This window comes from Thamnophis sirtalis, unplaced genomic scaffold (assembly GCF_051295495.1).
Source record: "Thamnophis sirtalis isolate CommonGarterSnake01/CBP01778 unplaced genomic scaffold, rThaSir2_p1.2 scaffold_8, whole genome shotgun sequence".
In the NCBI taxonomy this organism is placed as follows: Eukaryota; Metazoa; Chordata; class Lepidosauria; order Squamata; family Natricidae; genus Thamnophis; species Thamnophis sirtalis.
The window spans coordinates 51,864,526-51,881,649 of NW_028261388.1; the positions used below are offsets into that span (position 1 = coordinate 51,864,526).

A 17,124-nucleotide genomic window follows, 5' to 3' on the forward strand; every position below is an offset into this window, starting at 1 on the left:
TCCAAAACCAATGGCATAATAACAACTCTGAGCACAAACTTAATCAGCAACCAATTCAGTAGAAAATATGAGTACTAAGGAACTACAGTCAAGTGACTCTCCATCCCAGTTTAGATTTTTGTTGACATAGTTATTATTTATCCTATTCTTTTTAGATAACTGGTGTAAGGTTGCAATTCAAGCTAGCACAATACATGTTGACCCATAGTCAGTAATTAGGGCAACTTTGGTAATGAAGTCAGCCTCTATTTTAGTTTTCATGTTGTTGCTTGTATTATTGTAGGCTTCAATGAATTAGTCCATTGGCAATGAATATGGAGAAACAGGGTTTGAGTGGACACAAGAGGCTTTTCTGTAACATGGCACTATTGTGCCAAGGATATCTCTTTGAGAATCACTGAACTAAAAGCACTGTACTAGAGATGTTGAAGTAGCAGAAAGAAAAATGGAAAGAAAAGAATAATTTACAATAGCATGTGACAATTCCATCCAAGATAACCTACAATCAGTATTCTTTATTAAGGTAGCTAAGCATTGTAGTGGCCAGGATTGAAGATTGTAAGCAACTGTGAATAATCGCAATAAAAAATAAGAACATAAAGAATGTTGTTAATAACTTGTTTCTTTCCAATTAATTCTTAAAAGCATTCAAACTTCTCGATATATCCATAGGAGAAAATATGTATTAAATATTGTAATACAATTTAATGTAGAGTAAATGAAAATTAAGACCAATATTTTTCATTAATATAGAGCTTTCTTTATCCTGTGTTAAATATATCTAAAATGGATAATTTGATTTTATTTTATTTTAAATTACAACAGAGAGTTGCTCAGGTGCTTTGGAATCAGCTAAACAAAGAGACACGAGAACATCACAATACCTGTGTAGAACTGTTCTATCGTCTGCATTGTCTAGCTCCATCTGCTAATATCTGTGAAGATATTATCTGCCTTGCATTACTGGATCATGATAAAGTAAGGTTTTGTGTTTTGCAACCCTACCTAAATCAACTCATCCCAGTTTTATTTGGGCTTCTTGAACAGTATGCCAGGGTCAAACTTCAAAGTAGTTAAAATTCTCCATAACATATGAATAATTATAATTTCTGTTATGCAAAATTATAATTCAGCAGTATTTCGAGGTCCTTACCACTATTATAGAAGATGGTACATATTTTAATATATTGTGTATCAGGGAAATTCCAATATCGTAATCGTATGCATAGTTGTGGAAGACGTGATGAAGAAAACAGCATAAAAATTGAAAATAATTAGAGGTTTGACATCGTAAAAACAAGGATAATGGAATTCTAGAACATTTTTACTCCTTAGGATATTATAACACAGATCTCAAAGTAACATTTTGAAAAAAAGAAGTTTTAACATCACAGTCAAGTAAAACATTGCTAAAGTCACATATCAGGCTATTTCAAAAACTCTCAATACAATGTCTTTTTATCATATTACAATGTTAATTAATAAGGTACAGTATGTGTAATCTGTCTCACATATAACCTGTATCTATATAACCAGTCTATCTTTTCCTCCCTCTCTTTTCCACCTCATCATCCCAGTTTAAATCCTGTATCAGTTTAACCATTCCATGCATCTGATGAAGTGAACTATAGTTCACAAAAAATTAAAATTAAACATTTAAAATTGTTTACTTATAAAAATTGTTCAAAAATGAAGAAATAATACACTCAATCAATCAATAATTCCTGAGGCTAATGATGTTTTCTTCCTAAACCTTATTTCTATGATTGGTAGAGAGCCTGGGTGGTAAGAGCCAAGGTGGCGCAGTGGTTAAATGCAGCACTGCAGGCTACTGCTAGATCAGCAGGTCAGCGGTTCAAATCTCACCGGCTCAGGGTTGACTCAGCCTTCCATCCTTCCGAGGTGGGTAAAATGAGGACCCAGATTGTTGGGGGCAATATGCTGACTCTCTGTAAACCGCTTAGAGAGGCCTGAAAGGCCTATGAAGCGGTATATAAGTCTACTGCTATTGCTATTGGTAAATATTAAAGAAGAATTGTTAGTTTGGCTGCTGCCATTTTAAATTTGATATTGTCTAAAAATATATTAATTTCCATTTTAATTTTTTATGGAATTGTAAATATTGATTTCTAGAATAGAATAAAGCTGGAAGGGACCTTGGAGGTCTTCTAGTCCAGCCCCCTGCTCAAGCAGGAGAACCTATACTATCTCAGACAAATGACTGTCCAGTCTCTTTTTTGAAACGTTCAGTGATGAAGCACCAATAACTTCTGAAGGCAAGTTGTTCCATTGGTTAATTGTCCTCACTGTTAGGAAGTTTCTCCTTGGTTCCAGGTTGCTTCTTTCTTTGATTAGTTTCCAACCATTATTTCTTGTCCTACCTTCTGGTTCTTTGGGGAATAATTTGACCCATCTTCTTTGTGGCAGCTCCTCAAATACTGGAATACTGCTACCATGTCATCCCTAATTCTTTTCTTTAAACTAGCCAGACCCAAAACCTACAGCCATTCTTCATATGGTTTATGATTTCTTTAGCTACATATAGGAAAAAAACATATACAGTAAATACTAAGTACTGCTTCCCATATCAGCAAATTATTTCCATGTTCCTTAATTCGCATAAAGGTTTGTAGGTTTGAATGAGAGAAATATGTGTATTTAAATATAGTACATTTAATTATTATTTTTTTATTTTGGATTTCTTTCCTGCAAGTGTATGCGGCTGGAAGCACTGTTCAGATTCTCCGTCATGTGGCATTTGACTAGAGAAATTCAGGGCAATAGAACTACATCCCACAACCGATCTTTTGATAGGTATAACTATTTTGAATTGGTATATTTTAAAAAACTTTAATGTAATCAGTATAAGGGAAATAGACTAATGTCATAATCTCATGCACAATTATGTTTATTTTCATTTCATTATTACAGTACAGTAGAACCTCTGGCCACAGCCATAATTTGTTCCATAACTTTAGTCTCAAACTGATTTGGTCGTGACCTGAACCTAATTTTGGAAATTTGATACTTACAAAAAAAAGGGGGGGGGAATCAGCCATGGGGAAAAAATGGTCATGGTTCGAAGCATTCATGACCAGAGGTTCTACTGTATTGGGTTTTTGTATACTGTGTAGTAGTCTTCTCATTACATTATCATTGCCTCAATAGTTCTATTATTTTTTTCCCCTGTAGATCCCTGTTTGTTGTCCTGGATAGTCTAAACTATTCAGATGGAGCAATTAGTGCTGCAGCACAGGGTTGGTTGATACGAGCACTCTCACTTAACGATGTTACAAGAATTCTTGAACCTGCTCTTCTGCTTTTATTACATCCCAAGACACACCGTGTCTCCCTTCACTGTATCAAGCAGAAAAACTCAGAAGGTAAGATTGTATTTAGCAAAACTCTTATTGGATCAGATCAAGATACAATCTAGCCTAGAAAGTATCTTTCCCAAGATGATCGTTCAGGTACACCTGGGAAGAATACAAACAACAGTTCTCCTTTTGCTTCTCTCTGCCAATAACATATTTAATGGCATGTTTTCTTAGAATTTCCTACAATTTTATTTAACAAGCACAGATAATATTAGTTATAGATCTGTCCTCATGATAACTAATTTAATTCTTTTTCAAGTTATTTTAGTTTGTTGGCTGTCAGCATTCCTTGGTGTATAAAATGTTATAGCTTATTTTGTCTCCTAAATGTACTGAGAGTTCACCGTATTGGATCACCAAGTTGTATTGGAAAAGAATAATTGACCTCACTTAAATCAACTTATTATTTATAATTTTTAAAAAGCATTGCCAGTGTCACCATTAGTATTTTATTCCTAAAGAGAGCAAAAAAAAAAGCTTTAATTTTCTTGAAATGAAATTGTTGCAAGTCCTTAATAACAAGATCCACCCCATAAAATAATTCAAAAAGTTACAATCAAACATTTCAGATTTGACAAAGTAAATGTCTGTGTATGTGTGTGTACACAGTATATATGAAAAGCATTATGATAGTGGTAATTCTGTTTTCAGTATCTCTCTTAGCATGGTATTTTCCTTTTGCATTGCTGCTATATGAGTGTTTATGTATGTATGTGCATGTGTTTATAAAACATACTTATTTTAAACTCTTATGTTCTTTTTAGAAGACATGTCTCTATGGTATACAAAGAACGCCTTCTTTCAGGAATCAGTGAAGTCTCAAGTTCTGTGTGAAAGCAGTTCTGAAGAAACTTTGTCACTGAGCCAATTCACAGTTGTGGATAGAGAAGCTATATGGGCTGAAGTTGAAAAAGACCCAGAGAAATCTCTATTAAAAAATGAGTTCTTTGTAAACAAACCTTGTCTGTATGCTGAATCACTACTAGAAATGGGCAAAGATGAGAGTGAACACACTGAATCTGCTGATACCACTACTGGGCCTTTGGACAGTGATAATACTTCATCATTTTCACATTCTCCTGAACAGCAAGATCTGATCCGTGAGGAGAATAATAGTGCCTCAACAGATGGCAAAAACAGTATGAAACATACTGGTTCTTCTAATGTTTATCCTGCTGATAGTTCAAAATCAAGTGCTGTGATAAACTTAGTACGTACTGATTCTGATAGAACCCGGGCATCAGAATCTCTCTCAAGTGATGATGAAATGGATTTGGAACTTCAAACACTTATAACATCTAGATTACTAAAGCAACAGAAAGAAAAACAGGAGATGGTTGAAGCTCTCTTTAAACATGTTCTCTTATACCTACAACCATATGATGCAAAAAGGGTTCTGTATGCATTTTCTGTGCTCGAAGGGGTGCTTAAAACAAATCCTAAAGAGTTTATTGAAGCTGTAGTAAGCACTAGCATGGATACAAGTTCCACAGCTCATTTGAATTTAATCTACAATCTTTTAGCTCGCCACCAGGAATCACTTGTGGGACAGAGCTTCTATGGAAAACTTCAAATTCAGTCGCCAACAATGTGTCCCCATTCATTATTAATAGAATTGTTAATGTATCTGTGTTTAAGTTTCCTACGTTCTTATTATCCCTGTTATTTGAAGGTGACTCACAAAGATGTGCTTGGCAATAGAGATGTCCAAGTCAAAAGTGTTGAAGTATTGATCAGAATGGTGACTCAACTGACAACAATGGCCAAATCAACAGAGAACAGGAATATAGAATTCATACGCAACTTGCTTGGAAGATGCAAAATTCAAGAGTTTGTCCTTCTTTCTATCTCTGCTTCTATGTATATTAGTCAGAAATGCTATGAATGTATGTTAGCTAATAAGACTAATGGTTTAAGTGAACACTATATCCTTGAGGAAAGTCTTATCAACTTTGGTCATGATCAGATTTGGAGTGAACAGCCTTTACAAATTGAATTACTTAAACTTTTGCAAGTGTTAATAGTGTTGGAGCACCATCTTGGGCAGACTCAAGAGGAACAGGAAAATCAGCCAGCCCTGTCTAAGGAATGGCAAAGGGCTCTTAGTTTTCAGGAAGCCATCAGTGCTGTGCAATACGTGCATCCACACCCTATAACTTCTCAGGGGTTGTTTGTGTCTGCAGTAGTTCGAGGCTTGCAGCCAGAATACGGCTATGGCATGCATCCGTCTTGGGTCGGCTTGGTTACATACTCTTTGCCATACTTTGGAAAATCATTAGGATGGACAGTAGCCCCATTTATTGTACAGATATGCAAGAATCTGGATGAGCTTGTCAACCAATATGAGCATGAAGTCCTGAAGATGTCAACTAAAATATCAGCAAGGTAGGCAATACCTACTTGTAATCTTTATGTTTTGCTACTTTAGGCTTTTGCTTGAATGAAATACTCCACATTTTCGAAGTAAAATGTTAATGTCTACAGTGTGCCTGATTTTTTTTTCTGTGGAAAAGAATAATATAAGATGTAGGAATATGTATACTCGCTCAGAATATTATGTTTCTAACACATTGTCATCTAGGGTGACTAGTGGCAATTAATGCTCACCTAGAGTTTTTGCTAATGATTGAACTTGAGGTATCAGGAATTTCCTTTCCTGAATTAGATGGTTGCATCAAAAGGAACCTGTAGATGAGGAAAAAGTATTTCTTTGGTAGATTTCTTCTCTATAGAAGATTCTGCTTTTGCTCCCCACCCCTCAACTTTGTAGAGAAAACGTATATCTTTGTTTTTATGGATAAAATATTATTGGCTAAACAGCCATAACATATATTCTCTCTGAGAAAAGAGTGAATAAAAATGTATGGCTAATGGACAGTTACTTATTGAAACTTTCTTTCCTAAAGCATAAATTATAAAAGGGAGAACATTACACCAGATTATCCTTTAACTCTTTTGGAAGGACTTACAACCATTGGCCATTTTTGTCTTCTGGATCATCCAAACCAAACCAAAAAGGTATGTGTATGCAACCAAGTCATTCTTATGGGAGAGCAAGAATGGTGAAGAAAATCTAAGGAATGTTTGCTTCTTTGAATATTGATTCATTTGATTCATCTCAAAATGATCAGTGATCTCATTTTGTAAATGTTAAGGACATGTCTCAAAAAAAAATGAGACATGTAATTAATTAATAAAAACCTTGCTCATTCTTTTATATTACTGTTTTTTGTTCTTCTAGTCATGTTTTAATGCTGATCCAACAAGTCTAAAAAATGCTAGGAATGCCATTTTGGAAGAGCTTCCTCAAATTATTAACACCATGTCTCTCCTCTGGAATGTCATTAAAAAGGAAGATTCTCAAAAAAGGCCATCTGATTTCCTAGGCGTAAAAGGCTGTTCATCGATTTATTTCAAAGCAACAAAAGTATGAAGGTTTCTATAAGCTTTAATCTATAGGTGGGATTGGAGCATAATGGGATAATATTTTCTAATGTGGATTTTTTTTACAGTTAGTATGGAAGTGATTAACAGCTTTTCTAAAAGTTTTCATTTTGAAACTTAAAACATTAGTATAAAATAACCTTAAATAAAACAATTATATTTCCAGTTTTGTTTTTCTAATGATAATTGCATAAACATACAGTATAAGTGGATACTTCTTTTTTTTAACAGTCATAAAGTTAAACCATAGCTTTGTTCAGTGCAATTTCATCTAGTTCAGGATTGGAATCCTGGCAATATACAAACAAGCATTTGTCTATGAAGGAACAAAAATATAATTAGTGTATTCTTTTGTTTTCTTAAACAGATATTAAAGAATAAAATCCTAGACTTCTTGAATCCCCTCACTGGACAACTTGGTGTGCAACTAATAGCTGCAACAGCAGCAGTTTGGAGCAGTAAAAAACCTCATAAATATCACACAAAGGTAAAAAATGCAAAATACCAGTGGATCATTCCACTGCCAAGATTAAGCTAGACTCTAGACCCATTGCACCCATGCATACAAATGCATATTCCCTTTAGATGTGGATGACATAACACTGCTAACCTTTAGAGAAGAAACTGAATGCACACAAAGTGTACAGTATTTCTCTCTTTCTGTCTTTACAGGTTATCCTTGTTTCTAACCATAGCTACATAGTGCTTTATAAAATGTCTTTGTTTTTTTAATTTCTCATTTCTTTTTCAAAATCTGATCTACTTTATGTGAGACATCTCTTGGTTTTTCCATTCTTTTTAACCTATTTACTCTTCCTTCCTTCCTATATTTCTTTTGCAACTTGATACTCCTTCAGTGTTGGGGATTGAGGTGGGGTATGGAGAGGACTTCATGGATAAAAACACAAGAACTGTATGGATGGGACTTCTTGGAAGATCCAATGCTGCTTGTGTGTTGAATGTTTCTCATCCTCTAGTAAATTATTTTTAAAAATATGAGTAATACTTTCTTTGATTTTTTTTCTTTCAGATGCCTCCTAAAGCTAATACATCACAGCTAATATTAGTTGATCTTGTTTGTGCTCTCAGCACACTGAAGACTGACATTATACTGCAGCTAATAAAAGAAGTTGTAAAGAAACCTTCTCAAATTAAAGGCGAAGAGGTAGAAGTATATTTAATGGAATAGTGTAACTAATCTAAATTGATGAAATAATATTTATTTGGGTTTTTTATGCAGATAGAGAAAAGTTTTTTCATTAAAAACTACATTTTTTAAATTTTAAGTTTTAAGTATTAACTGCTAGTGTTTATACAGACAGTTTATACAGATAGGTCTTGGCCAGTGACGTGCAGTGAGGTTGATACCTGGTGAGGCTCAGCAGGGCAGCGGTCGGCCTCGGCGGGGGGGGGGGATTTGCATCGCGGGAGCAACCAAGCGCCCGGGTCTGCAGCAAAGGCGCTTGGTGGCTCCCGTGATGCAAAGTGCCCCGCTGCCCCCCCGCTGTCCCGGCCTGCGTCCGCTGGTAATCTCAGGCACACTTCGTCCTAAATCATGCCCTTGCCCGGCTCAAGGTATGCATGCTTCACCCTCTCGATATATCGGCAACGAACCCTTCCCAGATAATTTGGAGGAATAAGGCGGACTGGGGCGGGAAAGAAAGTACAAGGAGCGTTAAGGAGTTTCCAGAACATCCCTTTTGCCAACAATCGACCCGTTGCATGAAGTGCTTGTGAACCAAGGAAACGGCGCAAGTGGGACCTTTCTGTCCGGCCGAGAATTTAAAGCTTGGAGCATCTGATTCGTATCAGATGGACAATGACTTTGATCCTGCCAAATCAGAAGGAGCCAACTTCGAAAAATGCACACGGAGGCTCGCATATACCCTACTGCAACTCCGGGGGTGGGGAGACAACCACAAAAGCCAGCTTTTCTTTGCTAAAGAGAAGTCCAGCCCGCCCTGCCTGGCTTGGCGGGGCGGGCGCTCCTGGCTCTAGCGGTTCCCTCGGCTTGTTTGGCTCGTTTGGCTTCGAAGTCTCAGACGCTGGAAGGAAAGGAGCGCCTTAAATGCAACCGGGAAGAGTCGAAATACCGATTAGCCCGGAAGTAGCTTCCTCTCCTCTTTGCATCGCGGGAGCCGCCAAGCGCCCAGGTCTGCAGCAAAGAGGCAGCCTCCTCCTTCTCGCCCACTCCTCTCTCCTCTGAAGCACGCCCCGCCCAATGTAAGCATGCTCAAGAAGACACGATTGGCTGCTTCCAAATCAGGAGGCGGGAGAATTAGTGCCTCTTTTCCATCTGAACTTCTTTGCCTTTTAACTCTTTATTAACTTTTAGAAGGCGAAAAATTCCTTATGGAAAAGAGGCCCCGAATTCTCTCGCCCTCCTGCTTTGGTTAACACTAAGCAGACACCAAGCCACTGTGAGCTGGAATCTGGTAGCAACTATCTTGGCTTTAATTATTTAAAAAAATATATTTAAATTTCTTTCTTTTTCCTGAGGAGACTGGTGAGGCTCCGTCTCCCTTGCCTCTAGTGACTGCACGTCCCTGGTCTTGACTTATAATCACAAGTCAAACATATCTATTGCTAAGCAAGGCAATTATTAAGTGATTTTGTCCCATTTTATGACCACTTTTGTCACAGTTGTTAAGGGAATCACATCAGTTGTTCACTGAATCACGTGGTTAAACGAATCTGGCTTCCCCTATTGACTTACCTTGTCGGAAGCCACCTGAGAAGATTACAGATAGTGATCATATGACCTTGGGACAGTGCAGCTGTCATAACTACATATCAGTTGCCAAGTGACCGAATCTTGATCATGTGACCAGGGAAATGCTGCAGCGGTCATAACTCTGAAAAATAGTCATAAGTCCCTTTTTTCAATGTCATTGTAACTTGAACAGTCACTATACAAATGGTCATAAGTTGAGGACTACCTGTAGTATAATGCACTATATTTTCTTTCCCAGAAATCTGCCCTAGTGGATATACCAGTGCTCCAATTCTGCAATGCTTTCATTCAAAGGTAAATAGGCTTCCAACTGTTAAATAATTTGGGGGTTTTGTATACATAAAGTATGTCTATTCCCTCCTATATAATTTTTATTTCTGATATTGCAAGGACAGAAAAAATTTTCAGTTAAAATAGCTGCAAACATGATGTAATCTCCATTAAATTTCTTATTATGATTTATTACTTTGTAGTGCAGCATTTTAGACTGTTATTCTAGAAAAGATAAATGTAAAAAAAACCACATCAGTCCTAGTTATCATTTACATAACAATTGTATTAAAAAGAAACACAGACAAAACTTGTGTACTTTAATTGTTTGGAGATATACGTATATGCATGCATACATACATTTGCATTATTTGTAACTCATAATAATAGTTAAACATAGGGGTTTTTTAATAGCCTTTTTTGTAAATCTGTATACCCCTTCAATATTTTCTAACTGAAATATAATCCTCCCACTCCAGACTTCCAGTTTCAGCCCTGCAGGAGAACTTCCAGTCGTTATTAGGAGTTTTTAAGGAATCTGTGCAATTGAATTTAGCACCACCTGGTCATTTTTTGCTTCTCAGGTATGACAGTAGCAATCCCTGGTACATAGGGTAATAATCACAATTGATCATTTTACTGAGTTTTGTTTATTTGTCTGCAGTACTCTGAATGACTTTGTGACGAGAACGCCAAACCAGGAGAATAAAAAGAATCAAAAAGACTTACAGGTACTCCGCAGCATATTTTGAATCTCTGCATTTGGATTTGGAACTCTGTAGAGGTAAAATAGTATATCATTTTCTAACCATGCAGCAAATTTGGCAAGCAACTTTAAAGTGTATGAAAGATCGGTAATTAATCTTCCCTGCTATAGATGAGATTAAACTACAATGCTAAAACAGTTGTTTAAAAAAATCTTCATTGAATTGTTCCAATATTCAGAATGTCATTGAAAACTTGCCTGTTTTTCCAGGCCTGCAAGCAAAATGGTGGTTGAGGGTTGTTTTTTGTAATTCAGAGTCTTCTGAATGTTTATTACTTTTTCTTTTCATTGTTCTTACTTTTTTAACATAAGCTGTCCAGAATCATTTAGAGTTCGGCAACATCTAAATTGTATGAATAATTGGAATTTTTAGAATTTAGTAAATCTGTACATAGATTTGTCTCCAAAGCCCTGGAAAACTGTCTTTGGGCTCTACCGTGTACACTTCTAAGACAATTGTCTCAATCAGTCAATATTGAAGTTCACAATAAAACAGCAATCTTGTATGCAAGGGAATGAAAAATTGTGATTTTTTCCACCATTGTGTATTATCTATTTGTATGGATTGATTTTCTTTCACAGTCTGTTTGCCTTTCAGGATGTAACTCAGAAAATATTGGAAGCAGTGGGAAACATTGCAGCTTCTTCTCTAGAACAAACTAGCTGGCTCAGCAGGAATCTGGAAGTGAAAGCTCAGTCTCAGATCTCTTTAGAAGAACCCAATGTGGAAAATAATCTGCAGGGTAAATAAACTAGAAATTGCACAATCAAAGTATGGAACACAAGTTTTAAACATATATAGCTCTTAAGCTAAATGTTTGATAAAATGTAGTTTTTGATAGTAGCATATACCAGAGTACTGCCTGCAATATACTTTTTAAATCATAAAATGGGAAAAAAAATTAGTTTAAAGGTTATTTATTTAAAATGTATTTAACATTTAAAATCCCAGACCCATCTGTCACTAATGTGTTTGAGAGAAAGAGAATTGAAGCAGACACAAGACTATCTGAAATTGAGCAAGCCAGTATTTAAAAGTCTTAAAATATTTTTCACATAATTCAAACATCCCTGATAACTTTCCAGGCCCTGTTTTTTCAGCGTGTCTAGTCATTTTTTTGCCCATGTCATAAAATACAGGTTTAAGGTATCTGCTTTCTGCAAAACTTCTAATGAGATTCCTGAATTGCCACTAGTCATGCCTTAAAAGATCATTTTGAATCAAGATTTAAAAGGTAGCTTGCAGGCCATTCAAAATTATAACAGTCCATACAGATAACTATCAACCTTCACTTGAACATAACCAATAAAGTAAAACCTACAGTCTTGATTTCAGTATAAATTTTTTCTTAGTTATTAGGATCAGTGTTATGATTCAGATTCAGAAGCTGAAAAACTTGTCTCATCCGAGTCTTAGCCAGCCTCTTAAAAATGAGCTGAAAGGAATACATCTGAGAGGCAATTGTGTTGGCTAAGTCATCTGATGCAGACCTCCTAGCTAAACAAGGTCTGAGATTAGCAAAATGCTGCAAATTAAGAAGGCAAAGGCAAAGGAAGTCAGGATTTATTTAAATTTTGAATGTAATATATTTAGACTAGATGCTTTAGTTTAGACAACAAAAGGATTTTCAGTTTGTGTAAGATTTATTTCATTTGCAGTGGAAATTATCAACATGTATGGAAGATTACACTTTACAAATGTACCTGTCTCAACATTGTAACTACTATAATTTTTAAAGAAATATTCTAAAACAAAAAAATTAACAGGACACCCAATGCTGTTGCATCCACAGATCATTCCACAGTATCATCTGTTGTGTCTGCCTCTGCTCCATCAGTATACAGTGTTCAAGCTCTAACTCTCCTTGCAGAGGTGAGTCTCAGGTTTTTGTTATTGTAGTTGTTAGCAGAGCAGTTAGCACTTTTATAACTGTTGCTTTTCATATATGTGTTTCTGTGAACACAGATGTGGGTTTTGCATGACTCTAACTTCCTAGTGATAAGGATAAAGTGCTTCACTTTTCTGAACCCTGCAGTACAAATCCATGACACAGCAAAATGAAGGTGCTGTATTATGCCTAACTATTGCGCACCATAGAAATTGAGGGTATTTTCAGGAAGTCAGGATCTGACGTCACAACGGTACGAAGTGCGATCTCGGAGCTCCGAGATCACAGTCGATACTTTTGCCGCTGGACGGTCCTTTTGGACCTAAACAGTCCCGAAGAGACGGTGACAGAGAAGAGTCCGTTTTGCTGATCTCAGGGACATCGTCAAAATCCCTAATTGATCCAAGAGAATCTCTTCTTGCCAATGAAAGAAGTGCAGCCAAAAGCTGCTGAAGTTGGGACAGCTCCGCAACAGGAAGAAAGCGGAAAGAGAAAGTGTGTCCATCTGGTGAGGAAAATTTATTGTTATAAAAGAGACTGCCCCCCAAAAAACATCAAAGCTAAATTAAACTTGCAAAGAAAAGAAAATAAGTGGAGAAATTAAGCTATATTAGACAGTGTGTTATCCTTTTTTTATGGATGGAAGTTTTGCAAATATTTCCTACTTTTTAAAGTGAAAGTATTGGTTTTTCTTCTTCTAGTTCTTTTTTTACCTATGGATTAAATAGGTAATTTAAATTTTTCTTTATTTTTATAATATTTGTTTGGATGGGGTTTTTCTCTTTATTTTGCTCCATTTAAGAATTTTGTTTCTTTTAAGCCTGGAATATAAAGAAGATATAAAAGGAATATAAAGAGGGTAGTAACATCAGAGGGAAAAGAAGTTACACTGCCACTTGGAGGCTTTGAGCCTGGAATATAAAGAAGATATAAAAGGAATATAAAGAGGGTAGTAACATCAGAGGGAAAAGAAGTTACGCTGCCACTTGGAGGTTGGAGGTTGGAGGTTGAGACCTGGAAATATTGCTTTCTCTTTTTTCCCTTTGATCATTTTGACCTTGCACTTCAAAGGCTTCAGCTTGTTTATAAAGAAGGGCATGGGTTATTTATGCAGGTGCCCTTTGGATGTTTGTTGCTAGCTGGAAAGAAGTGAAAACAAAGATTTGTTTTTAAACCAGAGTGGCTGTGTTTATTAATTGGAAGGATGACACGAATTCAAAAAGAAACCATAACATTGCAACAGATTATGTCCGGAATTCAAAAATTATTAGAAACAACAGAGAGAATTGAGAAGAGATTGGAAAATATTGAAAATATAAACTTTAATGTGGCAAAACCTGATGGAAAAGTGGAAGACTCAGCAAATAGAAGATATTCAGCAAATGGAAAAAGTGGAGGCTGGAGTCCTAAAAACCCAGGGAGAAAATGAACAAAAAGACAAGATAACCATGGATATTGACAATGAACTCTGTGTGATTGGAGATGGAAAGAGTGGAATAAGGAAAGGGAAGATAGATGGAAAGGTGTTTTACTACAGATTTCAAGATATAGAAGAAGAAGAAAAAGAGAAGAATTGATGGATTCAAGGAGAGAAACTTTGACAAAAGCACTACTGATAACCAAAGATAAGCTGATTAAAGAAGCTGATGGAGGGTCTCGAGATTTTACAAGATGTGTAAAAAGCAACAAGTTGCGAAGAGAAGTCCACACAAATTTGATTAAGGAAATAACCAGAAGACTAATTGCACAAATGGCAAAAGACATAAGACTGCACTATTACTGGAAAGACATAGGTTGAGATATGAAAACTGTTCTGACCCCCCACCTTGTTCGTTCAGAAACGACAGCCAGACAGAACTTCAAAGGAAATATTTTTATCAGTCCCGGCTCGGGCAGGCTGCGAGCCCAAAATAAACACAGATAAAAGGCTCTGGCAAAAGTCTTCACAAAACAGAATTACATAAATAAATCACTTATCCAAGTGCTTTTTCTCGATACTTGCAAACAAACAGAGAACTTGACTAGAACCAGAACAGAATGGAACGGAACGTTGACTTCTGCAACTAGGGCGTGGCACCATCAGTCTTTTATCCGCAGGAGGAGATCCTTAACGAGCCACAGCTGCTTGTTATCCCTCTCCTGTGAGCATCCTGAAACCACTCACAGAAGGTTTCTGTGTCAGAGTCTGATAGCAGCTCCAAAGGCTCCTACCGAGCCACAACAAAAAACTAATAACAAAATATTAGCCAAATTTAGTTAAAATTATTGCATTATGTTAAAAATGAAGTGATAATGGATATAGTTAGATAAATAATTGATAATGATAACAATGTACACATATGTATTGGTTTGATAAGAGGAAATTTGGTATAAATACTAAATGGTGATCATGAAAGGAAGTTTAGAAACACTCTTATGTATAAAAGGTTATAATATTTAAAAAAAGAGTAAGTCAAATTTAGTTAAACTAAGACCAAAAAAAATGAAATGATGATGGATATTGTTAAATAAATGATTGATAATGATAATAATGTAATATTTGTATTGACATGATAAAAGGGAAATTGGATATAAATTGTAAACAGTGATTAAGAAAGGAGGTCTAGAAACTATGTTATTAAACATAATTAATTTTTATTTAGAAAGTGTCATAAAGATGTAATATTGCTGGATGATATTGAAAATAGATAACGGAATGCCATCATGTGGTTTTGCTTTAAATTTTGGAATATTTTATATAAAAGGAAGTAAAAAGAATCATAGTTATATGAAGATTGAGGTATGATGATAGTAATACATATATGTTGTGTCACATATACCTATTTCCCTGGCCTAGCTGATAAAGGAGGAGAGCCTGTGGCTTGATGGCTAACACAACTGCCTAATATGTAATACAGCACAGGTTCAAATCCCAGTAAGGGTATGGCTAGCTGATGAGAGCTAAATAGCTTGAAATAGATCTATACTAGTCTCCCTTTATTTATTTATCAGCACAAATGCAACACACACACACACACACACACACACACACATTTGATTTAACTTGATATGAATTGTAGGTGATGACTGTGGAAGAAGGGATGAACGAAAGCTCTTTGTAACCAATTGACACACTCTTTACAATTTGTAACGGAAGATATTTTTGTGGTGTTTGTTGTGTTTTGTCTGTTTGTGTTTATTCAAAAATAAAAAAAATATTTAAAAAAGAGAAGAAATTGAGAGTATTTTCTGTACTTTGTTTTCTACCCAAAAACATATTCTATTTGTTTTCGTAGGTTCTTGCTTCTCTCCTGGATATGGTTTATCAAAGTGATGAAAAAGAGAAAGCAGTCCCATTAATTTCACGCTTGCTCTACTATGTGTTTCCTTACTTACGCAATCACAGGTAAATCCATTTGTCCTTGGATTATATATATGTAACTATATAAAGTACATTTTCTTAGACCAGCCCAATTCTAGATAGTTCTCAGTTAACAACCACAGACCATTCAACAACCATTCAAAGTTACAATGGTGATAAACAAGGAGTTGTTACATTCGATCCCCAAAGTTCTGGCCATCCCACCACTCCCCAAACATGTAACCACAATCTGAGCAGTTGTCAGCTGGCTTTCACTTATGACATGCAGAAGACTATTCTTTTGTCTAACACTGAAAATATACTTGATAATAAATTAAATTGGCATTCTTTTATAACATCAAGTATATATTGCTTCATAGGACAGTTGACTTCAGCCCAGTTATATAATCAATCCTATTCCTCACAATACAACTTAAACCATTCCAGTAGTATTAATCTAATATGCTACTAAAGTATTTTAAGTCATTGAAATTTAGTTAATTTTCTAGTTTGTGTGCATGGTGTATTACTAAAAATTGAAAATCAAGTACAGTTTAATGGTGTAGCGGGAATACTATCTGATCAGCATTGCAGAATTTAGTATGTGGAGATATACTGTGTAAGAATTGTGTATACGTATGTGATCTGCTCATTTTATTCCTGTGTCTTTACAGTGCCTATAATCTTCCTAGTTTCCATGCTAGCACTCAGTTGTTAAGTTCCTTAAGCGGTTACGCTTATACTAAACGAGCATGGAAGAAAGATGTTTTAGATCTGTTTATGGATCCGGCTTTTTTTCAGATGGATACCTCATGCATTCAGTAAGATATACATTTAAAACAATCTTGTGACTTGTTTTTGATTGAACTAAGTGGCAAATTAGTCGTGCTTGGAATCAAGTTAGTTAAATTCATTGGCCTTCATTAAAGAAATTAAATGAAATGACATTACTGTGCAAAGAAAAAAATCTTAATACTATTTTCATCCTCTATTTTTTCTCTGGTGTGATTTTAAAGAAATGCAAGATTTGATATGTAACTTTAAATACAATTCTTGTGGCACCTGAAATTGAACACATTCATTATAGTTTAGGTTTGTGGATTATAATGCATAAAAGAGTGTTTTAAGAGAAACATTAGACTTTAAGGTGCCACAAGAAACTTGGATGATTTTGCTGCAAAAAGGAAATATAATTACCTTCCTCTGAATAGTAATTAAAATGATATTTCAAAAAAAAAGTCAGCTTTATAGAACATTAGTTATAAATTACCTAAGCTCTCATGACTTGTCATAAATGAAAAGCA

General features: G+C 35.6%; 1 protein-coding gene across 1 annotated transcript in view; it reads left to right on the forward strand.

The window, feature by feature from the left end:
* DOP1B (DOP1 leucine zipper like protein B) overlaps positions 1 to 17,124 on the forward strand; it is a 62,724-nt gene that overhangs the window by 34,691 nt on the left and 10,909 nt on the right. The window contains exons 16-30 of the mRNA XM_087721639.1: positions 826 to 978; positions 2,714 to 2,814; positions 3,193 to 3,383; positions 4,142 to 5,762; positions 6,284 to 6,395; positions 6,619 to 6,804; positions 7,189 to 7,308; positions 7,852 to 7,986; positions 9,794 to 9,849; positions 10,305 to 10,409; positions 10,490 to 10,556; positions 11,190 to 11,334; positions 12,385 to 12,464; positions 15,756 to 15,865; positions 16,495 to 16,641. Coding sequence (XP_087577765.1) covers positions 826 to 978; positions 2,714 to 2,814; positions 3,193 to 3,383; positions 4,142 to 5,762; positions 6,284 to 6,395; positions 6,619 to 6,804; positions 7,189 to 7,308; positions 7,852 to 7,986; positions 9,794 to 9,849; positions 10,305 to 10,409; positions 10,490 to 10,556; positions 11,190 to 11,334; positions 12,385 to 12,464; positions 15,756 to 15,865; positions 16,495 to 16,641 — 3,329 coding nt within the window. The remainder of the gene's footprint in view (positions 1 to 825; positions 979 to 2,713; positions 2,815 to 3,192; positions 3,384 to 4,141; positions 5,763 to 6,283; positions 6,396 to 6,618; positions 6,805 to 7,188; positions 7,309 to 7,851; positions 7,987 to 9,793; positions 9,850 to 10,304; positions 10,410 to 10,489; positions 10,557 to 11,189; positions 11,335 to 12,384; positions 12,465 to 15,755; positions 15,866 to 16,494; positions 16,642 to 17,124) is intronic.